The 23,702-nt window shown below is 54.8% G+C and overlaps 1 protein-coding gene across 2 annotated transcripts; it reads left to right on the top strand.

Moving 5' to 3' along the window:
• The first annotated feature begins 821 nt into the window (after nt 1-821).
• GUCY2D (guanylate cyclase 2D, retinal) lies at nt 822-18,828 on the top strand. 2 transcript variants are annotated; one of them, XM_082603115.1, is made up of 19 exons: nt 822-1,664; nt 1,748-2,052; nt 4,211-4,562; nt 5,165-5,249; nt 5,514-5,616; nt 6,019-6,120; nt 7,692-7,772; nt 9,127-9,333; nt 9,431-9,587; nt 10,128-10,277; nt 10,881-11,029; nt 11,539-11,702; nt 11,798-11,990; nt 12,226-12,400; nt 12,699-12,797; nt 12,878-12,972; nt 13,085-13,170; nt 13,313-13,424; nt 17,869-18,828. In XM_082603115.1, exons 1-18 carry the CDS (start codon nt 875-877, stop codon nt 13,404-13,406), a joined length of 3,387 nt encoding a protein of 1,128 aa, XP_082459241.1. In that variant the 5' UTR covers nt 822-874; the 3' UTR covers nt 13,407-13,424; nt 17,869-18,828. The 2 variants fall into 2 exon arrangements, with proteins under 2 accessions (XP_082459241.1, XP_082459242.1); XM_082603116.1 differs by lacking the exon at nt 17,869-18,828 and adding an exon at nt 13,750-15,507.
• The last annotated feature ends 4,874 nt before the right edge of the window (nt 18,829-23,702 follow it).

The raw sequence follows: 23,702 nt of genomic DNA, 5'->3' as shown, positions 1-23,702 counted from the left end.
AAGGGGTGCTTACCTAGGCATGGAGAAGTGGAGGTCAGAGAATCAAGTGTGGGCAGGTGAGAGAAGGCAGGTATCAGACTGGGTTTGGGTTTGGTCTCTGGGTGTAGACTTTGCCAGCCAAGGGACTTGGTTCTGACTTGGCTGGCAGAACTGGAAACAAGATTGGAGGAAATGGGACCCCAGGACTGATCACCCACAGGTGTCCATGGGCACATCTTGCTGCTTCCCAGGCTGAGCTGGGTAATGCGGCAGCAGCCTGAAAGGGGGACCTGCGGCTGCTTTTATGCTGGGGGTTATGGTGGGGGGCTTGGGACGCAGGGAGGGGAAAGAATCTGGCTGGCTGCCTGGAAGCTAGGACAGAGCCCACCCCAGGGAGCCCCATCCTCCACCAGCCCCTCCCTGCCTGCTTAAGAGACCCTAATCAGCTTGGGGAGATTAAGGGCTCTGGCCCGCTCTTCCCACACCCCCGCCCTGGGCCCTGGCAAAGGACACCCGTGGGAGAGCGTCAGAAGGATCGGCCCTGTGACCCCGAGACCCGGCCCTGGGCCCAAGCCCCGGACTTTCCGGTGAGTGGCAGAGCCCCCTCCACACGGACTCCAGGTCCCTTCTGCCGGAAGGAGACCATGGAAGGGAATGGGAGTGTCCCCACTGACCCCCGACAGCTCTAAGGGGGAGAGGAGCAGACAAGGGGGACCGGGAAGCAGAGCAAAGCCGGGGGAAAGGGGGTGTTTCCAGGCTATGCCCCTGACCCCATATAGTCGTCCAAGCCCGCGGAGGGGGGTGTGGAAGCAGAGACAAGCCGTGGATTAATTGGGCTTTGAGAACCTGGGGGTTGCGGAGAGCCCTAAGAGAGCCCTGGGGGTCGCGTCCTCTCATGCTGCTCTGTTTATGCTCCCAGAAGCCGGCAATGACCGCCCGCGCCCTCCTCGCGGGTGGGCTTCGGGACCCCGGGCTCTGCGCACCCACGCGGGAGGCTCCGCCTCCGCCCGGCCTTCCCCGGACGCCGTCCCGGCCCCGGCCTCGGCTGCGCCCCCTGCTGCTGCTGCCGCCGCTGCTGCTGCTGCCGCTGCTGCTCCTGCCGCGCCCCGCCCTCTCCGCTGTGTTCACAGTTGGGGTGCTGGGCCCCTGGGCCTGCGACCCCATCTTCGCCCGTGCCCGCCCGGACCTGGCCGCCCGCCTGGCCACCGCCCGCCTGAACCACGAAGCTGCCCTGGAGGACGGCCCCCGCTTCGAGGTCGCGCTGCTGCCCGAGCCGTGCCGGACGCCGGGCTCGCTGGGGGCGGTGTCCTCCGCGCTCACCCGCGTCTCGGGCCTCGTGGGGCCGGTGAACCCCGCAGCCTGCCGGCCGGCGGAGCTACTAGCTCAAGAGGCGGGGATCGCCCTGGTGCCCTGGGGCTGCCCCGGAATACGGGCGGCGGGCACCACGGCTCCCGCGGTGACGCCCGCAGCGGATGCGCTCTACGCCCTCCTGCGCGCGTTCCGCTGGGCGCACGTGGCCCTGGTCACCGCCCCCCAGGACCTGTGGGTGGAGGCGGGACGCGCACTTTCCACGGCGCTCAGGGCCCGGGGTCTGCCCGTTGCCCTGGTGACCTCTATGGAGCCCTCGGACCTGTCTGGAGCCCGAGAGGCCCTGAGGAGGGTCCAAGATGGGCCCAGAGTCAGAGGTAGGCTCCCCTACAGGATGCGGGGGGGTCGGCCGTCCAGCGAGCAAAGGACAGAGCACCGAGCGGAGCCTCTGTGTCCGCAGCAGTGATCATGGTGATGCACTCGGTCCTGCTGGGCGGTGAGGAGCAGCGCTGCCTACTGGAGGCTGCAGAGGAGCTGGGCTTGGCTGATGGTTCTCTGGTCTTCCTGCCCTTCGACACGCTGCACTACGCCTTGTCTCCAGGCCCGGACGCCTTGGCCGTGCTCGCCAACAGCTCACAGCTTCGCAAGGCCCACGATGCGGTGCTCACCCTCACGCGTCACTGTCCTCCGGGAGGCAGCGTGCTGGACAGTCTGCGCTGGGCCCAAGAGCATCAGGAGCTGCCCCCTGACCTCAATCTGCAGCAGGTAGAGGGACCAGGGAGGAGGGAAGAGGGGAAGAGAGCCAGGGAAGAGAGCAGAGAATAGCCAAAAAGGGGAGATGGAGGCTGCAGGCAATGGGAAGAGAAGTGGATAGAGTCGATGGAATGAGAGGAGGATGCGGTCAACAGGAGGGAGTAGGAGGCCAGTAGGGAGAGAATAACCAGCAGCTCTGCATGTCCTGGGTGATGTGGAGGCTCTGGCCTTGCTTGGAGCATCTTTGTGTATTGGAATTGCTTCCAGAGAGTTGGCAATGAGACCTCTCAAGATCAGCTCCAAGGAGCAAACGCTAACAAACTCTGCACTGCAGGATCTTTTGCAGTCTACTTTAAAGTAAACCCACTTCCAACATGGCCATGACATACAGTCTGTATTAAACAACCGGTGTTCTTAAGAGAGCAGGAAGGAGGGAGAATACAGATCCAGCCCAGTTCGGAGGTGTTTCCTCTGGGGCTTCACCTAGTGGTCTTAACTTTTTGAGAGCCTTACATCTTGTGAGAAGCAGAAAGGTCCCTAGGTGGAGCAAGGGCTTCTATAACCATCTAGATTGACAGCTTATTCCCAACAATCAGCTAATATCCAGGATTCCCTGAGAACAGTGGTGAGATGGGATGGAGGGCAGGTGGAGCAATAGAGGTGGGGGAAATGGTGGGGCAAACCTCTTCAGTTCTCAGTAAGTAGCATAGCCTTTCACCTAGCTGCCCAAGTGAGACCCCTGGGAGTCACCCTTGATTCCTCTAACCCTGCCCCCAACATCCAGACACCAAGTTCTGTCACTTACGCTTCCCAAAGGTCATTTGAATCCATCTACTTTCTCCATCCTCACTGTCACACCCCTGGTTCAGGCCACAGCACTCTGGTCCAAATCCCCAAATAAAATCTCCCGGGGCCTCCCTGGTGGCGCAGTGGTTGAGAGTCCGCCTGCCGATGCAGGGGATACGGGTTCGTGCCCCGGTCTGGGAGGATCCCATATGCCGCGGAGCGGCTGGGCCCGTGAGCCATGGCCGCTGGGCCTGCGCATCCGGAGCCTGTGCTCCGCAACGGGGGAGGCCACAACAGTGAGAGGCCCGCATACCGCAAAAAAAAAAAAAAAAAAAAAAAAAATCTCCCAAGTGGTCTCTGCTTCAACTTACCTACCCCAGGCCTTTCTCCACCCAGCAATCAGAGTGAACTTCAGAAATCTGACACATCTGACTGTGTCACGCCCCCATCCAAAGTCTCCCAGTGGCTTCTCTTGCCCTGGATAGATACAGGTCTCTTCACTTGGTTTATCAGGTCTCATGTCTTCCTCTCTCTTCCTTCTTTCTTGAACTTCAGCCAGACTGAGCTACTTTGGGTTCCCCAGATGTGACCTTCTCTTTTGCTTCTGTGCTGCTGGGTGTACTGTTCCCTCTCTCCTGTCCCTACACTCCCCCAGATATTTCGGATTCGTCCCCTGAGGGATGGTCACTTCTGGAAGCCTCTTCCTCCTCCCCGAGCCTGGGCTGGGCGTCTTTCCTGTCTCCTCAGCTCTCTCAGTTACCCCTCCCCTCACTCATTACACTGCCTTAACATCCCTGTCTGTCTCCCCCCACTAGAGGAAAGATTCCTCGAGATAGGGACTGTCTTGTACCCTGATATATCCCTAGTGCTCCACACAGTGCCTGGCACCGTGAGAGATGGGAAGTGGGAATAATAGAGAAGCTCCATGAGATCAGGTGGTTGCCTTGGGGAAAAGAAAAGAACTAAAAATAGAAAATAGAAGCCAACAAAAGATGAGAAAGAAGGCTTTCGATCAATGGTAGGTAATGATTTTAAAAATATATGCAGGGCAACCCAAAGGAGAGGGAAGAGAGGAGATGTAGGTATTGGAGTTAGAAGTAACAAATGATAAGAAGAGCGTAAGAATACTGAAAAGAGGAAAGGGCAGTGGCAAAAAGGGGTGGGATAGCCAACTGGGGAGAGAGGAAGAGAGAGCCAATGAGGAGAGGAAGAGCGAGTCAATGGGGAGGGATATGGAGCCACTAACTAGGAGGTGCGAACAGTCAAAACACATAGGGCTTGAAGGACTCGAAGGGCCCAGTGAAAGGATAAGCAGAGACAGTAAGTCCCTGTCTGTTTACGGGCCGTGACCCCGAAACCTGAACCCCCTACCCTTCCTCCCCAGGTATCCCCTCTCTTCGGAACCATCTATGACTCGGTCTTCTTGTTGGCTGGGGGCGTGGCGCAAGCGCGGGCGGCCGCAGGTGGCGGCTGGGTGTCCGGAGCAGCCGTGGCCCGCCACGTCCGGGATGCCCAGGTCCCCGGCTTCTGTGGGGCACTGGGAGGAGCCGAGGAGCCCTCCTTTGTGCTGCTGGACACGGATGCAGCCGGGGACCGGCTGTTCGCCACATACGTGCTGAACCCCACCCGGGGCTTCTTCCGCTCCGCCGGAACCCCGGTGCATTTTCCTAGAGGGGGACGGGGGCCTGGGCCCGACCCCTCGTGTTGGTTCGACCCAGACGTCATCTGCAACGGAGGTGAGGGCGAACATCCCAGCCCACACTGGGACAGTGACCATGAACCCTCCACAAAGTGGTGAAAGAGAGTGAGCTCTCATCCTGTAACTCCTGTTGGAGGCCCTTCCAGGTCCTCCTCAGAGACCCCTGGCTTGTGCAGGACCCCTGTCTTGCCGAGCCCCTGGAGTCCTCTTGGAACCTTTCTAGCATTCCCAGACCACCACCCCCGCCCTGCCCTTTGCAGGACCCATGACCTTTCCCTAGATCCCGTTATGGGCTCCCATCCCCCTTTTCTGGAGCCTCCAAGATTTGACGTGACCGCATTCCTCCCGAGAGAGCAGCGGTCCCCAACCTTTTTGGCACCAGGGACCTGTTTCGTGGACGACAGTTTTTCCACGGACTGGGGCGGGGCGGGGGGGTGTTCAGGCGGTGATGCCAGCGATGGGGAGCAGCAGATGAAGCTTCGCTCACTCACGCCGCTCACCTCCTGCTGTGCGGCCGGGTTCCTAACAGGCTGCGCGGACAAGTAGCAGTCCGTCGCCCGGGGGTTGGCGACCTCTGCTAGAGAGGATGCCTCCCCTCTGCTACAGTCCTCAGCATCTCTCCTCTCACTGCCCCTCCAGGAGTGGAGCCCGGCGTCGTCTTTATCGGCTTCCTCCTGGTGGTTTTGATGGGGCTGACAGGGGCCTTCCTGGCCCATTATTTTAGGTGAGTAGGGTAAGTAGGAGAGGAGCTTGGCTCTCCACCTGCCAGAAATGCAACTATGCAGTAGGCTGGGCCCACTCAAGAGTAGAAGGAGGGAGGATGTTTTTTGGAGAGGGGGAGAAGGAAGGAGTCCTGGAGGGCTGGCAGAGTCCCGGGGGGGGTCTGGTTTGGGGATGACTGCCCTCCCCTGAGCCAGCACTTTCCTCCACTGGCTTCCTCTCATGGACCTTGGTCCCCTTTGCGAAGATGACCTCCTTTCTCTACCAGGCACCGGCTACTTCACATCCAAATGGTCTCCGGCCCCAACAAGATCATCCTGACTCTGGATGACGTCACCTTCCTCCCCCCGCAAAGGGGCAGCTCTCGGAAGGTCGGGGAGGAGGGGAGCCAGGACCCAGCTGTCCTCCCCTATATGTTCGGTCCCCTGCCTGGGCCAGCCCTCACCCCAGCCCCCACCTGGGAAGGCCTGGTTTGTGCCTTCGCTCCGTCCCAGGTCTGAGTGCTGGGATCAACGCCCTCATGTGTGCAATGAGGATAACAGCCCCTGTCCTGACTGCTTTCCTTGGATAGGGTGAAGCTCCAACAGAAAATGAATATGTTTGTTTTGTAAGCTCTGAAGTGTCGTGTAGTTGGGAAGTAATGTCATTATCACCTTCCCGAACTAAGATTTCTTCCCTTCCCCTCTTTAATCCCCAGAACTCAGCCTGACCTCAACCCAGGACTCTGATCCCATAGTATATTTTGACCCCATGCATTGACCTCTACCCTCCAGGTGGCCCAGGGGAGTCGATGGAGTCTGGCCACCCGCAGCTTGTCAGACGTTCGCAGCATCCACAGCCAGATCCCGGATTACACCAACGTTGGCCTCTATGAGGTGAGCCTGACCCCCAGGCAGGCTGAGCTCCGTTCCTGGAGTCACGTCGTATCTTGCAGAGTCCAGGAAATGGGGATAGGAGCCCAGAATGGGAACTAGGGAGAGTTCATGGATTCCTCCTCAAAGGGGAGCATCTGGGAATCCTTCCTGCTGGGGGATTTTCCATTAGCCATTATCCGGGTGAGGGCTCTTCAAAGGCCAATCACAGTGGCCTAAAGACTAGAGGCCTGACGGTGGGGAGTTTGATGGGACCAGTATGTAGCCTGAAGAGGCCACTGAGGTCATCCTCCACCCTGTTGGGAGCCCCTGGTTCTCCCCCTCAGTGCTCAAAGCCTTTGGGTTACTGAAGGGCACAGGCCTCCCTGGAAAGACTGAGACAGAGGCTCATCTGGGAAGTGATCTCATGGTCACAAAGAGGACTTTTCCAGGATTGGATTGTTCAGGAAGGGGCTTCTAGACTGAGCTAATAATCTCTGACTCAAGCCAGACCCATGTCTTGGCCCCGCCCAGCACTTCTAACCCAATCAGATCACACTCTGGAGCAGCAAGACTTAGAGGGAAAAAGAAAGTCACAAAAGGGCATTAGGACATTAACCACGGGGTCAGCAGATCTGAATGTGGTGGGATGGATGGGAGATAATGAGAACAGATTCAGAGAGCACTGAGAGAGAGCTCCACTCATGAAGAGGGAGTGGTGATTTAGAGCTCTTGGGTGTCATGTCGTGGAGAGAATGCAGAGACTCCTAGTATGTCACCTAGAGGCCATTGCAGCCATTTCCCAGTAGAACACTATTGTCGTTTGGGGCAGGACCCTATGCCTTGAAGAATGTTTAGTGCCACTTGTCTCTGACTCTGTCCACTGATCACAGCCCCCAGTTTTTGTGACAATTAAAAATGTCTCCACATTTATTTCCAAATCTTCTTTAGGGGTCAGTACCAAACCCCCAGAATTCCCTCCTAGTCCAAATCCTTTATCAACAGACAAGGCCAACTATGTAATTTGCAAGGTCTAGGGCAAAATAAAAATGAAGTGCCCTTTGTTCATTCAGGGTGACAGCGGCAGATCACTGAACCAAGCTCAGGCCCTTCTGAGCACAGGGCCCTGGGTGACTGCATGGGTCGCACGCCCATGAACTGGCCCTGCCGACAGCTGAGGACAGTGAGGCCCAGAGCCTGTAGGGGAGCTGTCTATTCTTCACAGTTAGTCTGTAATAACGCGTGATCTACCCAGACTCCTGACGCCCACCACAGTGCTCTCTTATGGCAGCGGGTGGTGAGGAGGGCTGTGATTTCAACGACACTTGTGGTGGTGATGGCTCACTTAATAGGGCTGTTGGTGAGCACATCTGGCGTGGTGAGGACAGCCTCTGCGTCTCTCTCCCACGGGCGGGCTCTCACGCAGCTGGCTGTGAAGTGGGCTGGCAGACATTATACCCTTGCTCCTGAAGCTCTTTGCCACATGTAAGATGGGTTCTGGGGCAGGGAGCCAAGGGAAACATGGGGGCTCTCTAGGGCTCCTCACATCATGGGGTTTTGAGAAACCGAGTTCCCTGCTCCTGTCTCTGCTCCAGGGAGACTGGGTTTGGCTGAAGAAATTCCCGGGGGAACAGCACATAGCTATCCGCCCAGCGACCAAGATGGCCTTCTCCAAGGTGAGAGTGGGCCTGGGATGGGGTCTGAGGTGGCCATCGTTTCCTCCCTCCTTGCCTTCTCTTTGCAGCTGAGTCCAAGTAGGCCCCATTGTGGCAGGGATGAAGGGCTCTCAGTGAAGTGTCCCCTCCTCTCTAAAGCAGGTTTCTTATCATGCTCTCTTATAACACTAGTGCTTTCCTTTGAGGTGTTGATCATAATTTGTAATTGTCTGTTCACCTGTGTGTGCTTGCTTATTTCTTATCTGCCTCCCTCCCTGAACTGTAAGCTGAGTGAGGGCTTTCCCCCTTCCCCCTCCATTGCATTAATATTTCCAGCACCCAGCACAGTGTCTGGAACATTACAGACACCCAGTGAATGTTGAGTGAATGCTAGAAAATAAATGGGTTTCCAGTTCCGTCAGGCTGCTTGCACAGAATGGCCTAGTTGGTGCAAACTGAGTGACGTGGAAAGTTGGCAAGGAGGCTATATAAACTGGCTTATTCTGGTCATTCCAACCTTAGTGTCCCCCTTACCCCTAACACCATACAGCCTTGGCCTGGCCTCCTTCCCGGATGCCTCCACAGAAGCTCTTGGCACAGCTGCAGAATGACTTAAGTCATTAAGTGGACTACCAGTAGTCAACGGACTAAATCACCATTTAACAACAGGCATTTAAGATGAAAAGAAGCCCCCTGTTGGACCAAAGAAAAACTAGAAAGGGCACCAGTCACCCACTAGCCCTCATTTTCCCAGCCAGACTGCGAGGGCCTCCGTCCCACCGAGTGGGTGTGGCCTTGTTGCTGGCTCCTCTGGGACACAGCTCAACTAGTTAGTCCTTCTTCCTTAATGTGGCAGGGGGCGGGGCGGGGGGTGCCTCTATCTGGCACAATGATGTAATAAGCAAAGCAGCCCTGGGCTGAGTCACCAGCATAAGCCACTTCTGGTGACTTTTGAAAGCACTGCAGTGTCTGCCTGATTCTCCCCGGAAGGGACGGTTATATCAGAAGTTGGGGGTGGGGGGCGGTGAGTACCAGGAGCTTTTCCTTCATGAGGTGTTTTCCCTTAAGACCCAGGAAGTTCAAAGTCTTATGGTTAATAAATCAGAAACTGCCTGGGTCCTGATTTACCAGCGCAAAATTTCTTTTCATTCATAACTTTGTTCCACCACGTTCAGTGTCTGCACGGTGGCCTTTGACTGTGTTGTCTTTCCCAGAGAGAGAAGGTATCTGTAGAAGGAAGCCCCTACATGCCCTACAGACCTTTCCACTCACCATTTTTACCCCATCCTCTAATCAGAAACACCTGAAGAACAGCCTCCTCCCCACCTCGCTCCCAGAACAGCAAATGCCTGTTAATTCCCGCCCCCTCCCCCAGATCCGGGAGCTCCGGCATGAGAACGTGGCCCTCTACCTGGGGCTCTTCCTGGCGGGGGGAGCGGGCGGCGCCGCGGCCCCCGGGGAAGGGATGCTGGCTGTGGTCTCAGAGCACTGCGCGCGTGGCTCCCTCCAAGACCTCCTCGCTCAGAGAGACATAAAGCTGGACTGGATGTTCAAGTCCTCCCTCCTACTGGACCTCATCAAGGTGTGCGTGTCGGGGTGGGACCGCGTGGGCTGCGGCGGGGAGGAGCCGGCGGGGGAACCGCGTGGGCTGAGGCTGCCCCTGACGCCACTTCTTCCAGGGAATAAGGTATCTGCACCATCGAGGCGTGGCCCACGGGCGGCTGAAGTCACGGAACTGCGTGGTGGACGGGAGGTTCGTGCTTAAAGTCACCGACCACGGTCATGGGCGACTGCTGGAAGCGCAGAGGGTGTTACCGGAGCCTCCCAGCGCGGAGGGTAGGATTCCCCGGCTGCCTCCCGGGCGGCCGAGCAGCCCCCGCATCCCCTTTGTTTCAAGGGCCTCTCCTTTCCTCCTTCCCTCGCACTCTCTCCATCCCACACCCACCGGACGAGGCTCCTGCCGCGGAGGAGGTCTTGTGACCTCTGAGATGAGGCGGGTCTGGCTCCGTGACTGGGGAGGCGGGGAGACATTAGGGGGCGGGACTTGTGCCTGAGGGGCGGAGCTCCTGCCCTCGCAGGGAGGGGGTCTGCTTCTAGTGGGGCTTTGCCTAAGGGCGGGGCTTGTGCCCAAGGGACCTAGTCTGCTCTCGGCACCGCTTTGTCTAAAGGGCGGGTCCTATTTGTGAGGGCCCGGCTTTCTGAGACCTGCTCTGGGTTTCTGGTGTTTTCTCCTGGGGATCACCGCGGGCAGCAGGGCCAGACTGAAGCTGGGGAGTTGAGCGGGTGCGAGCCTGGGCTTTCTGGTGAGGGTGGGGGTGTCTGTCCCTAGCGCCTCTATGGCCCTCCGCGTGCCCACGCCCCCTTCCCCGACCCCAGACCAGCTATGGACAGCCCCGGAGCTGCTTCGGGACCCGGCCCTGGAGCGCCGGGGAACGCTGGCCGGCGACGTCTTCAGTCTGGGCATCATCATGCAAGAGGTCGTGTGCCGCAGCGCCCCTTACGCCATGCTGGAGCTGACTCCCGAGGGTACGGCCGCCCTCGCCTGGCCTTTGGACTAGAAAGACACCCTGCTGTTAGGCAGAGACCCAGCCTCGCTCGGTGCTGAGACTTACTTATGTGGGACTCCCTAGAGCTGGGTTCTGAAGGGTCAGGGCAGTGGAGAGCCAAGCATCAGGATGGGAGGGGGCGGCCTTTCAGCACCCAGACGTCAGTGGTTTCCTCTGTCCTGACCCTGGACCCAGCCTGCTGCCCCAACGGTGGTAGCAAGCTCCTCTCTAGTTCTTAGGGGCCCCAGGGAGGCAGCACGATAGGGGGAAGGGGGAAACAGAGCAGATGGATCTGGTTCAGATCTATACCATGTGTAGGATGCAGCATGCTACGTGATCACTCTAACCCTCACTTGTCTTATGTGCAATAAATGTCAGTCTTTTTGCCTGGCCCCTCTTACTGCCCCCTGGCCCCCAGGGTTCAGGGTCCTGTTGCTCCCAGCAACACCTCCCACACTACACTTCCCCACCTACTGAACCTTCCCCTTCCAGACCCCTCCTCTTGAGCTTCAACAATCAGGCCAGAGTCAGAGGTGGCTTCTGTTCTGGCACAGCCCCTCTCTTGTTCCCTTCATGCCTCCAGAAGTGGTGAAGAGGGTACAGAGCCCCCCTCCGCTGTGTCGGCCCTCGGTGTCCATGGACCAGGCGCCCACGGAGTGCATCCAGCTGATGAAACAGTGCTGGGCAGAGCAGCCGGAACTTCGGCCCTCCATCGACCGCACCTTCGACCTGGTCAGGGGCTGGGCTGGGCAAGGACTGGGCTGGCCGTTTGCCAGCAACTTGGGGTAGGGGAGGGGGGCTGCAGGAAGGCAAGCTGGCAGGATCTCTGACCTTCCAGGCTACTTCCTAGGGGGTGGTCTGAGGATTAAGGGTTTGGTGGGGACAGAATTAGAATGGGGGCTGTGGAGGCCTTTGGAGTGGGAGATGGAGCTCTGGGTGGGAGAAATATTTAATTCAATTCAAATAACATTTACTGAGTATGTGTTTGGCCTAGTGAGGGAGAAAGACCCTTGGCCTGGGAGTCCAAAGACTGGGCTGGTTCCAGCGCCTTGTCAGTTGCTAACAGAACAGGTGACCTCTTAATAACGTGTGAAAACACAGTGCCCAGCACGGGGCAGCACGGGCTTGATGGGTATAGATGAAGGGGGCTGGGGGCAGAGGATCAGGCATAATACAGCCCCATGAGAGGGGCACGGCAGGCCAGGTCCTCAGCAGCCCCGCCAGCTTCCTCCTCCTACTAGTTCAAGAGCATCAACAAGGGCCGGAAGATGAACATCATCGACTCGATGCTGCGGATGCTGGAACAGTACTCCAGTAACCTGGAGGACCTGATCCGGGAGCGCACGGAGGAGCTGGAGCTGGAAAAGCAGAAGACAGACCGGCTGCTCACACAGATGCTGCCTCCGTGGGTGCCTATGGGGAGAGGTGGGTGGGGAGGACAGCTGGAATCCAGCCAGACTGGTGGGGCCTCCAGGTGAGCTCACCACCTGCCATCCCCAGGTCTGTGGCTGAGGCGCTGAAGATGGGGACACCTGTGGAGCCCGAGTATTTCGAGGAGGTGACACTGTACTTCAGTGACATTGTGGGTTTCACCACCATCTCAGCCATGAGTGAGCCCATCGAAGTGGTGGACCTGCTCAATGACCTCTACACGCTCTTTGATGCCATCATCGGCTCCCATGATGTCTACAAGGTGGGGTGTATAGGGGGCAAGCCCTCCTTCAGCTTCTCCGGCCCCCGCTCCCCTGCCCGAGGTCACCAGCACGATCCTCTTTCCCAGCCCTCCTGTCCCTTTTCTCCTCTGCCAGTCCCCAGCTCAGTCCCCCAGCTGGAAGGCTACCCAGGATCTCTGCAGTCACCCCAGTTTAGGCCTCCCGACCAGGGACATTGGCATTGGCGGGGTGCTCAGTACTGAATTCTCTCCTCAGGTGGAGACAATCGGGGACGCTTATATGGTGGCCTCAGGGCTGCCCCAACGGAACGGGCAGCGGCACGCAGCAGAGATCGCCAACATGGCTCTGGACATCCTCAGTGCCGTGGGCACCTTCCACATGCGGCACATGCCCGAGGTGCCCGTGCGCATCCGCATCGGCCTGCACTCGGGTAACTCCGCGCCTTCCCGGGCTCTCCAGCCCATCTCCCTCGTTAGGGTGGGCTCCAGATTTCCTAGATAGGAGGCAAACTCGTGGAGTGGGTGGGGGCGGGGACTTGTCTTGAAGCCACCTTTTCACAGCAGGCACCGCGTTGTAATTGGGAGGGTACGCTTGAGAGGGTTTCTTTGGGAAGCCAGTGGAGATTATGGGGGTGCTAAAGGTCCCCCGAGCCCTAGGTGCCACCCAGCCGCCAGCAGGCCAGCTTCAGCGCGGGCCAGCCAGCCCGCCGACGCCGCGCGTCTCCACAGGCCCGTGCGTGGCGGGCGTGGTGGGCCTCACCATGCCGCGGTACTGCCTGTTTGGGGACACGGTCAACACCGCCTCGCGCATGGAGTCCACCGGGCTGCGTGAGTGTGACGGGGCGGGAGGGGCGGGGAGGGGGCGTGGGAGGGGTGTCCTGAGCTCACGGTGTCCCCTGCCGTCCCAGCTTACCGCATCCACGTGAACAGGAGCACCGTGCAGATTCTCTCCGCCCTAGACGAGGGCTTCCAGACCGAGCTGCGGGGTCGCACGGAGCTGAAGGTGAGGCCGGGCTGGAAGACGCAACTCGCCACGCCCGGTTCCACTAAGACCTCGAGATCCACCGGCCCTCACCTCAGCCCGCCTGAGTCCTCCCCTCCCCGTGTCTCCCCAGGGCAAGGGCGCCGAGGAAACATACTGGCTGGTGGGCAGACGCGGCTTCGACAAGCCCATCCCCAAACCGCCTGACCTGCAACCGGGGTGAGGATCCGGCCTTCGCGCGGCGCCATGACCGAGTCGGTCCCTCCATGCCCTCCCTCCGCTCCTGCCCTGCACCGGACCCCGCCCAAGTGGGGTGACCTGGGCCTCGCCCTCCATGAGGCCGCCCCTCCCTTCGCCACAGGGCCAGCAACCACGGCATCAGCTTGCAGGATATCCCGCCGGAGCGGCGCCGGAAGCTGGAGAAGGCGAGGCCGGGCCAGTTTTCCGGAAAGTGAGGCTGGGCCTGGGACAAGGTACTGCCCCCTTGGCTCCCACGCCCCACAGACCCCGGGGGCTACATACATGCTTCCTGGAGGACGGGCACCTCTTCCCCAGCCTGAGGACCTAGCCCTGCCTGCCTGCGGAACGTCCCACTCAAGCCAGGTGTCCCCGTCCTTCTCTGACTTGGTGAGCCCAGGCTGGTTCCTGAACCCAGGGATTTCCCAGCCACAGGGATCCTGGTTCGGTAGGTCTGGAGTGGGCCAGGAATCCAGACTCGGGAATGACTCTCCCCTACTGAGGTGAACCCCCATGACCCCTTTCCATGAGTTCCCTCTGAAACACTCCTCTTTCCCTCAGGATTATTCCGGAAGGTCTTTTTCCTGAAAGTTGCTGCTGTAGGTGACCAAAAGTCTGGCTAATACCAGTGGCTTCCATCCAGCTCCACCTCAAAGGATTCTGAGCCTTTGCAAGAGCTGGTTGCAAACCAGCTGTGTGACCCTGGGAAAGTCTCATGCACTCTCTGGGCTTGGTTTCCCCTCCGTGGTAAAATGAAGAGTGGCCTACCTAGGTGGTTTCCATACCCTCCGGCCCTGACAGCTGGCCTTCAGAACGGTTGGCCTTGGGGTACAGGGCACCGGGCACGTGGCCTCCTGCCCCAGTGACCCTGAGCCCATCAGAAAGGCCCCAGGAAGGAGGATCTGGGATTGGATGTCCCAACCCCAGAGGAGGTGGAGACCGCCTGTTCCACCAGAGCAGGGGTGTCGTGTGGCCTGAGGATTTGAGGGCTTCTGTTTAGCCTCAAGCATCCTTCCCTTCTCCATCCCCCGCCAGTCAGAAACTGGCTCCTTCTCCTGTGGCGTAACCACATACTTTGCCCAAGTGCAGAGAAAAGCTTGTTTCAAAGCTTTGGGAAAAGGAAGGTAAACAAACCCCACGAAACCTCTCCTAACCAGAACACCCAGGAATAGCAGTATTCTCTGCTTAACTGCACGCCACTGAGCAGGCAGTTGAACAGAAAATCCTCCCAGCTTAGTTGTTTGTGACAAGTATCAACTCCTCCCATCCCAGTAAGTCCCCAGGTAAAGCTTCTTTTGTGGAACTCTGATGTCCCAGAGCTTGAGCCTTGGCATATTGGACTCTGGGAGGCCTTCACCATTGCTGCAGAACCTGGCAGAAGTTAGCAGCAGCTGTAGCCACCCATTCTGTCACTAGGTAGTGAGCCTCCAGTCCCTGGAGATGTGCAAGCAGAACTGGAGACCTCTTTGAGCAGGGAGAGAACAGTCAGAGGGACTTCCTGGGCAGAAGGATGAACTAAACCCTCACCACACAGTGTGGTAGGTAGGCCAGCAGCAGCAACGTCACCTGGGAGCTTGTTAGCAATGCAGAATCTCAGGCCCAGGCGTATTGAAACAGAATCTACATCCTAACAAAGTTCCTTCAGAGTATTTATATGGACATTAAAGTTTCTGAATCATAGAACTAAAGGATCCTAGGATCTCTAAAATCTCAGAACTGCTAAGATGTTATAAAAACCAGCCTAGAAACTAGCCCTGAGACTTGTTTTGTTTGATCAATGAAGTGATTTTGTTTTTGTTTTGAGCTAACATTTAGAAATCAAGAGATAACACATTGTAAAAATGGCTGCCAAATTTCCCTCTTCTCTGAAATCAAAAGCCCCACACAGGGGCAATTGCTGACTTCCTGCTGGAGCTCAAGAGCAGCCATCCCCTCGTCCCGTCTCTCCAGGGTTTCGCTTTTCTGTTCTCACCGTGCCCACCACTCCACGTGGACTCCAAGACACCAAGGTTTTCTGAACATCTCTTATGTACCTGTCCAGAGCCTGTAGACGTTAGACCTCAGGACTCTGGAGTAGCTGATGTTAGGATTACAGGCACTGCTGGAGATTGCTTTGCCTGACTCGTAAAATCCACAAGTTCAGTGGTCTTCCCCTCCTTCCTAAAGGTAGAGAAAGAACAGACAAGAAACCTAAAATCCAGCACTTGTAGGTTCTGGTTACTTAAGGTGGTGCTGCTATAGTGAGTAATACAGTAAAATTTAAAAAACATTTTTAACCGAGTTCAGAGATGATGAATTAAAGATTTTTTTAAACCCTGATGCACACACACAATATTTTTTAAACTATGTACATTCTTAAACATCTCTCTGCAGATTTTCTCTGTACTTAGGCCCCAGGAATCGAGGGCAGGCTCTGCACTGCTGGTATTGGAGTTGACCTGTGGATGTAGCTCTTACTCCCCTGCCTCTTCCCTCCCTCCCTCCCCACCCCTTACCTCTCCTTCCCTCCCTGCCTGTGAGGGGCCTAGGGTAGTTACTGGCCTGTGATTCAGGGGAGCTTTGGGAAAGAACTGGCCTGGGATTAGGTGCAGGAGGATTAGTGTGGACAGGCTGGGGCAAGGCACCCCCAGAGGGAGAGGAGTATGACCTGGGGCCCAAACCCAGTTTGGGGCAGAGGTGGGGCGGGCGGGGCTGAGCTGGTCCCTTCCCACCCTCAACTCAGCCTTGTTCCTGGGACTCAGTCTCAAAGGCGAGTGACGGGGTGGCGGGGGGAGGAGCTGGTAAAGGAGAGGCCTGTCCTCCTCCCCAGCCAGGAGAACGCAGGACCACCCGCCCCAGAGCTCAGAGAGCTGGTGGGAGAAGAGGAGGGAAACAGTTAAGCCCCAGTCTCCTCTCTCGGCCGGGCAGTTTCTCCTTGCCTTTCTCCTCCATTTCCATGGAACCTTTTCTCCTGGGCCCAGTCAGTCTCCTAGAGCCCAGCTGCCCTCAGACCCAAGTCCCCTCCACCTGGTCACCCCTCTTGTTCCAGGGACCCGGGCAATTCCCAGCCCAGAGAGCACCCGGCTTGGCCACTAGGCACCCCTCACCCTCAGATGTGTTTACACTACCTCTGCCAGCTGGCCTGTGCCAGGAGCCCACACTCGAGTGGCCTTGCCTTTGGGATGGCTCTGTCGCCAGGAGCAGCGCTGGCCGAAGCAGGGACCTCCCGCAGCTCTGCTGCTGCTTCCATCCCAAAGCCTAGACGGGACGCCACATCCTGAGCCAGGGCTCACCTGGCGCCTTTGTGCCGTTTGTTTGAGCCTCTACCCTTCACTAGGCTTAACCAGTTCCTGCTAGTCGAGTACGATGGGATAGCAAGTTGTTTTCTTTGCTTAAGCCAGATTGAATTGGGTAGTCTGTTCTTTGCAGTCAAAAGTGTCTCAGAAGGATTGTGGAAAGCAGTGGGGGTTGGACTGGTTTAAGAGGAAAGAAAAGGAGAAAAACACTGAATTTGGAGGGAGGAGGGAGTGAAGGATGAATGACAAGAGATGATGTCTCTCTCTAAGCCTCAACTCCACCGAGAGTCAGCCCAGGCCCTTCCCTGCGGTATGACTGTTCCTGAAATTCCATTTACGGGGAACCTAACCCAGGCAGAGGTTAGGACCTTGTGAGAGAAAAGGCACACAGCCTGGTAGCCTTGTCGGGACTCTCAGTGCTGACTCAGCATTTAGAAGGTGGAGGAATCTTTCAGGTCCTGCCCCAGAGGAGACGATGCAAAGGAGAGTGAAGTGAGGTCTCTAAGATCAGCGCATTGAGATTAGGGTGGGACAGGCGGCTTGCCCTGCTCCCAGAGGGGGAAGGGAGCAGAGAAATTGGGGAGAAGGACAACTGCGATGTCTGGGAAACCCAGGTTCCCACAGAGAGGAGCTTGTTTGTCACAGTCTAGAGACTCGCCCATCCAAACTAAAGCCATTTTGTCACCTCCACCAGGGACATTGAACTTTACCACCCACCCCTGAGTCTGGGTCTCTGGCCCTGGACCCAGAGAAGGGCATGCCACCCTGGCACTTACCCATTCTGTCACAGGGAACATCAATCCCATCACCTAAAAAGCACGTCCCCATATACGACCCCTAATCATCACACAACCCATTTTACACACATGGAAACTGAGGCTCCCAGTGGTGAAAAGCCTTGTCAATCACGGCAGTCCCAGCAAATCTTGGGATCAGGAAGCACACCCAGGAGTTCAGGCTCTGGGCCTCGGGGTGCCTCTCAGCGATGCTCTGGAGATGTTTCTCTCACAGGCAGTCCTGCTTTGTGACCCCTTGATTCTTTTCTGCAAGAACATGACTTAAACTCAAAGCCAATGTCTGTGTAATCAGATTCTTAAAGAATTTTGACTTGGTGAGATATGAACGTGAACCCATTTTACATTTCTCCAACCAGTACCTTCAAAAGTCCAGTCCAGTTGAAAACTCCCATTTCCTAATCTGCTCTGAAAGTCTGTTCCTCACCACGGTCTGGGCCCTGGTGGGGAGGGGGGTGGTGTAGTGGGGGAGGAGGGAAGGAGCAGTCATGCTCCTTCCCTCTTCCCCCAACTCTGGCTTCTCCATCAGGAGAGGAGGGACATAGGGGCATAATTTGATCCTGGGACCCCCACCCCCTCATTCTTTTTTTTTCCCCCCTCATTCTTCAAAGGAGGAATACAGCGGAAGCTTAACTGGTTGCTGGATCAGGAAAATTCCCCTGGTCTCACTTTGGCTCAGCAGCTGCTGGTGCTGGCTGGGGATGCCGTCCTCTCTCTACCTGTGCAGAGGTGATTTCACTGCAAAGCTGATAAAGGTGAAACTTCACAATCTCTCACCTGCACAAGTCCCTTCCACGTCTCACTACCCAATTTTGTATTCTTTTTCTTAAAGAAGGCCTTCAAAGTTGGATAAGCTTGGGAATTCCCTGGTGGTCCAGTGGTTAGGACTCTGTGCTTTCACTGCCGGGGGCCCAGGTTCGATCCCTGGTCGGGGAACTAAGATCCCGCGAGCCGTGCAGCCCGGCCAAAAACAAACAAAAAGGTTGGATGAGCTGAGGGTCCCCACAACATTTGGATCCATCCTGGGTATAGTCCCCTGGGGGTTGTGGATCAGCTTCCCCAGCCTTTTTCATCACTGAAGGCAGAAAGCAGCAGCTGGGACTTCTCTGGCGGTCCAGTGGTTAAGACTTCATCTTCTAATGCAGGGAGTGCGGGTTCGATCCCTGGTCGGGGAGCTAAGATCCCACATGCCTTGGCCAAAAAACCGAAACATAAAACAGAAGCAATGCTGTAACAAATTCAATAAAGACAAGGCTACCCTGGTGGCGCAGTGGTTAAGAATCAGCCTGCCAGTGCAGGGGACATGGGTTTGAGCCCTGGTCCGGGAAGATCCCACATGCTGCGGAGCAACTAAGCCTGTGTGCCACAACTACTGAGCCTGCAAGCCACAACCACTGAAGCCCACACGCCTAGAGCCCGTGCTCCGCAACAAGAGAAGCCACCGCAATGAGAAGCCGGTGCACCTCAACGAAGAGTAGCCCCCTCTCACCACAACTAGAGAAAGCCCGCGCGCAGCAACGAAGACCCAACACAGCCAAAAATAAATAAATAAATACATTTTTTTAAAAAAACAGAGAGTTTTAGTGTAGTTTATCATGAAGTAATGGATAACCAGAACAAGCTCTCCATTTCAGAAGACCTCTAAACCTTGGCTGAGAGTTTTGAAAGGCTCAGGTCAGCAATCCACTGACAGATGGTTTCTGAGAGGGACTTCTCCCAGAAAAGGTAGAATAAACACATTTTTTTTTTCCTATTTCTTCCCACATCTGAAATTCCTTTGGGGATCCACCCATCTCCACCCTTAATCCGTATAGTTTGTATGGGGCTAATTCCAGCCCCAGCTTCAGAGTCTGTGACCAAGGCCAGTTCAGTGAGGGTCAGTCCCAGAACATTTGCAGTAAGAGGGTGACATCGTCTTTGTGCTAGGTTTGCTAAGCTGGAAGGATAGAAGCCCAGAGCTGCTGGTCATCATTTCTGCCACCACTTGGGAAGAGTCTGCCTGAGAATGAGCTAACACAGTTCAACACAGAAGAAATCAGAAATGAAATATTGAGGAAGCACAATTCCTGACACATGTTCTGGGCACCTGGATCCATCCAGGCCTGAAGCCATTACTCCTGAATTTTCCAGTTACACAAACCAATATGTTCCCATATTTTATCAGGCTTGTTTGAGTTTAGATTATCCTGTTTGTTCATCTCTGCCTATTAAAATTGTATCAGTGTTTCATCACTAGTTTAAAACTCACCTCCTACGAGAAGTTTTCCTTGAATTATTTAGGGGATGTTTATTGTTTGGGGTTTTCCATTGCCCAGAAAAGACCTCTCCACATACTTCCAAAAAATCCTCACAGCCCTCACAGCTCATCAGCATCACCAACGTGGCTACGATGGACACAGCCACTATGATATCTTTTTTTTTTTTTTTTTTTTTTTGCGGTACGTGGGCCTCTCACTGCTGTGGCCTCTCCCGTTGCGGAGCACAGGCTCCGGACGCGCAGGCTCAGTGGCCATGGCTCACGGGCCCAGCCTCTCCGCGGCATGTGGGATCTTCCCGGACCGGGGCATGAACCCATGTCCCCTGCATCGGCAGGTGGACTCTCAACCACTGCACCACCGGGGAAGCCCCACCCTGATATCTTGTGTGACCCCTTCCTCCTGCTGAACAGGGGTAATTGGACCATAGGTGGATCTCTGTCCCAAACTGGGTCAGTGAGATCCCTTTGCCTGGGGAACTTGGAATCTTAACCAAGACACTCAAAACATATTTATCTGAAACGGAGCAGGACCGCATGGTCCTTGCCCCCCGTGTCCTCTGTCTGCCTTTTGTCTGCGGAAAAACTTTAGCCAAAGAATAAGTTTAATCAGAGAAGTGAGAAAATGCAGAAACAAAGGAAACCAGTCAAAGGAGACCAAATAATAATAGTTTAGTCATTAAACATAGTCAAGGACCTTTAGTTCCTCCTCAAGGGCTGTAGATAATATTCTGAGCCATAGCCTGCGAGCTGTCTTGTAGATACTGAAACCCCACCAGGTGGAAGAAGTTAACTACATGATGACCAGAGTGTAGCCATGACATAAGCTGCCACAATTCCGAGAACTGGCCTCAAGGAAATGGAAACAAACCAACCCTGGAACTGAAGATTAACTGTTCCTAAAACAATCAAGATGACGCTGGTCAGACCACCGATGACCAATTTCAAGATGAACATCAGAGCTGACCGTGCAGTTTCTGCATGCAGCCCCCTCCGTCCGCCTATAAAAGCTCTTGCCCATTGATTGTCAGTGGGGGGAGTCAGCCTTTGGACAGGCGTCTGGCCTCCCCCACAGTTGCCAGCATCCAAAATAAAGCAAACTTTCTTTTCCACCAAGCTTGCCTCTTTATTGGGTTTTGAGCAGTGAGCAGCCGGATCCCACTTTCAGTTACTCTCTTAGAGAGTATATAAACATGAACTGTGTGGCATCTATCTCTGTCATGTGGGTTGGAAAACAGAAAGAACTGGTCAAGGGAGAGAGAGAAAAAAGAGACAAAACAGACATGCAGAGAAGAGAGATGGAAAGAGAATTTCCTGAGTTCCTACAAAGCTCCAGCTCCTGCCTCCAGGCTGTCCCTGAGGCCCAGCTATATCCCCACTCTTGTGTCCTTATATTAAATTCTCCTTCTAAGACAAGTTCTCTCTTGCGGGTGTCTGTTACTTACAAATGAAAGAGTCCTAATTAACCCCATCTCCCCAGTCTCTAGACTAGTTCAGTCCTGTCTCCCTTCTATTCTGGATCCACTTTGCCCTGAGCCATACCTTACCTTCCGGATGACACTAGACTTCATCATAAATTCCAACTTTAGTCAGTTGGCTGTGACTCTCTGGAGTGCTATGATGACAAAGATTCTGAGGCTACACCTGGGCTCAAGAAGAAAAATACATGGATTGATTGGCAATGTCTGCCATGGGCACGAGATGGGAAGGGGCTGAATGCTCACCATGTCTGTTCTCTGACCTTGTCACGCATCTTTCCCCTCACATACAACACCCAGCTTAGTGCCTTACCCCGAGTACGTTCAGAGGATATACTTGTTGAATGGGTACGTGACAAGAATGATCGTCTATGAGACACATTCAGTGGGATGAGTAACAGGAAGTGGAAGATGAGAGGATGAATTGGAAGGAAGAGAGAGAGGCAACTCATGCTGTCAGTTTTGGAATCAAATACACAGGTGTGGTGGCAGGTGGGATTTACGGAGCACTTTCCTCACCTCCGTCTGCCTAAGTCTTGCTCATCCTACAAAACTCAGTGTGAACACTGAGTGTTCTTATCTGAAGGAAGTTTTTTCTGACATGCCCTACTCCCATGTCTGAGATAGACCTCTGTACCAAAGAGGATTCTTCTGATTGAAAGAGTCCAATTTTCTTTCAAAGGAAAATTGTAGTTTATGTAACCAAAAGACCATGAGTATCAGGCATGGCTGGATCCAGGTATTCACATGAGGGGTCTATAAATTACTCAGCTATATTTTCCACTGGGTTGCCTTCATTCTCAGGTGGGCTTTCCCAAAATGGTTACAGAAATAGCCAGCAGCAGCTTCAAGGCTTACTTATATCCTACCATGCAACTCCTAGGAAATGAAAGTGATTTTTTAAAAAAAGACAATTCCAGGGCTTCCCTGGTGGCGCAGTGGTTGAGAGTCCGCCTGCCGATGCGGGGACACGGGTTAGTGCCCCGGTCCGGGAAGATCCCACATGCCGCGGAGCGGCTGAGCCCGTGAGCCATGGCCGCTGGGCCTGCGCATCCGGAGCCTGTGCTCTGAAAGGGGAGGCCACAACAGTGAGAGGCCTGCGTACCCCCCCCCAAAAAAATAGAACTACCATATGATCCAGCAATCCCACTACTGGGCATATACCCAGAGAAAACCATAATTCAAAAGGACACATGCACCCCCATGTTCACTGCAGCACTATTTACAATAGCCAGGTCACAGAAGCAACCTAAATCCCCATCAACAGACAAATGGATAAAGAAGATGTGGTACATGTAAACAATGGAATATTACTCAGTCATAAAATGGAATGAAACTGGGTCATTTGTAGAGACGTGGATGGACCTAGAGACTGTCATACAGAGTGAAGTAAGTCAGAAAGAGAAAAACAAATATCATATATTAACGCATATATGTGGAATCTAGAAAAATGGTACAGATGAACCGGTTTGCAAGGCAGAAATAGAGACACAGATGTAGAGAACAAATTGTATGGACACCAAGGGGGAAAAGCTGGGGTGGGGGGTTGGTGGTGGGATGAACTGAGAGATTGGAATTGACATATATACACTAATATGTATAAAATAGGTAACTAATAAGAACCTGCTGTATAAAAAAATAAAAAAAACTAGATTGAACACAAACATTGGGTTTTGCCCCCTCCCCAAACTCCATTAAAAGTGGCTGTAAAGGGATTTTTTTGTTTTCCTTAATGGTGTTGTGGGGAATTCCCTGGTGCCAGTGGCTAGGACTCCGCACTTTCACTGCCAAGGGCGCCAGTTGATCTGCAAGCCATGTGGTGCAGCCAAAAAAAAAAAGGTGTTCCCACGTTGACTCTGAGCTGATCTGTGACTTGCTTTGACCAACAGAATGTGTCTGAATTCCAGGACTTAAGAGGTCTGGAAATTACGGCTTTGGGCTTCTTGGGATGCAGGCACCATGTAGTGAAGCTCAGGCAGGATTACTGAATGATGGGCGACCACGTGGAGAGAGAGATGCCGGGCCAGCCCCCAGCCATTGACACAGGAGTGGCTGAGCCCATTTGGATACTCCATCATTAGCCTATCTCCCAAGTGAATGTAGCTGTGTGAGGGACTCCAGCCCAAGCTGCAAAATCATCAGAAAGTAAATCATTCTTTGTGTTTTTGACTGAGAGCACTGCATAGTTAACAAAAGTAGGTCACGTCGTGGTGCAAGATTGTGAAGTTACAGAACACCTGGGGCAAAGAGAAGATCCAGAAAGCTTCTGGAGGGAATAGCAGGTCCTAGGAAAAGAACCAGGAACCCAAATGACTTCAGGTTTCTTTACAGCAACCTTGTTTCCCGTGAGACAGTCCTCTCAAAGTTCCGAACAAAAATTATTTCCACATCATCATTCAAGTGTGTAGATAGATTTTAGACATTTCCAGACATGCAGGGTCTTAAAAACTGCTCCTCCCTCCCATGTACCCTTTCTGAAGTAGCTATTGAAGGGCGTGCTCCATGGAAAGGAATCCCAAGGACTGTGGGGAAGCAAGAGTCCAGGACGACAGCTAAGGAGCAGGCTAGAGGGCCAACAGTGCAGACTGGAGATAACCTGGGAGTATTTGATGTGCCCCAGCATAGTGAGAGGGATCTAGATGAATGGTGAAATTAATAAAGGTGTAGAGAACACTGGACAAATAATAACAAATATAGAGCTATTATCATGAAC

This window comes from Mesoplodon mirus (genome assembly GCF_964341445.2).
Source record: "Mesoplodon mirus genome assembly, chromosome: 18".
Classification (NCBI taxonomy): domain Eukaryota; kingdom Metazoa; phylum Chordata; class Mammalia; order Artiodactyla; family Ziphiidae; genus Mesoplodon; species Mesoplodon mirus.
Note: the sequence above shows the minus strand (reverse complement) of the source record. Positions and strands in the feature narration are given on the sequence as shown.

Excerpts from the sequence above, each read along its gene's own strand:
- GUCY2D (XM_082603115.1), top strand. The coding sequence starts at position 875 with ATGCTGCTCTGTTTATGCTCCCAGAAGCCGGCAATGACCGCCCGCGCC. Across the intron at positions 9,588-10,127 it reads GGAGCCTCCCAGCGCGGAGG|ACCAGCTATGGACAGCCCCG; the intron begins GTAGGATTCCCC and ends CCCCGACCCCAG. Across the intron at positions 10,278-10,880 it reads GCTGGAGCTGACTCCCGAGG|AAGTGGTGAAGAGGGTACAG; the intron begins GTACGGCCGCCC and ends TCATGCCTCCAG.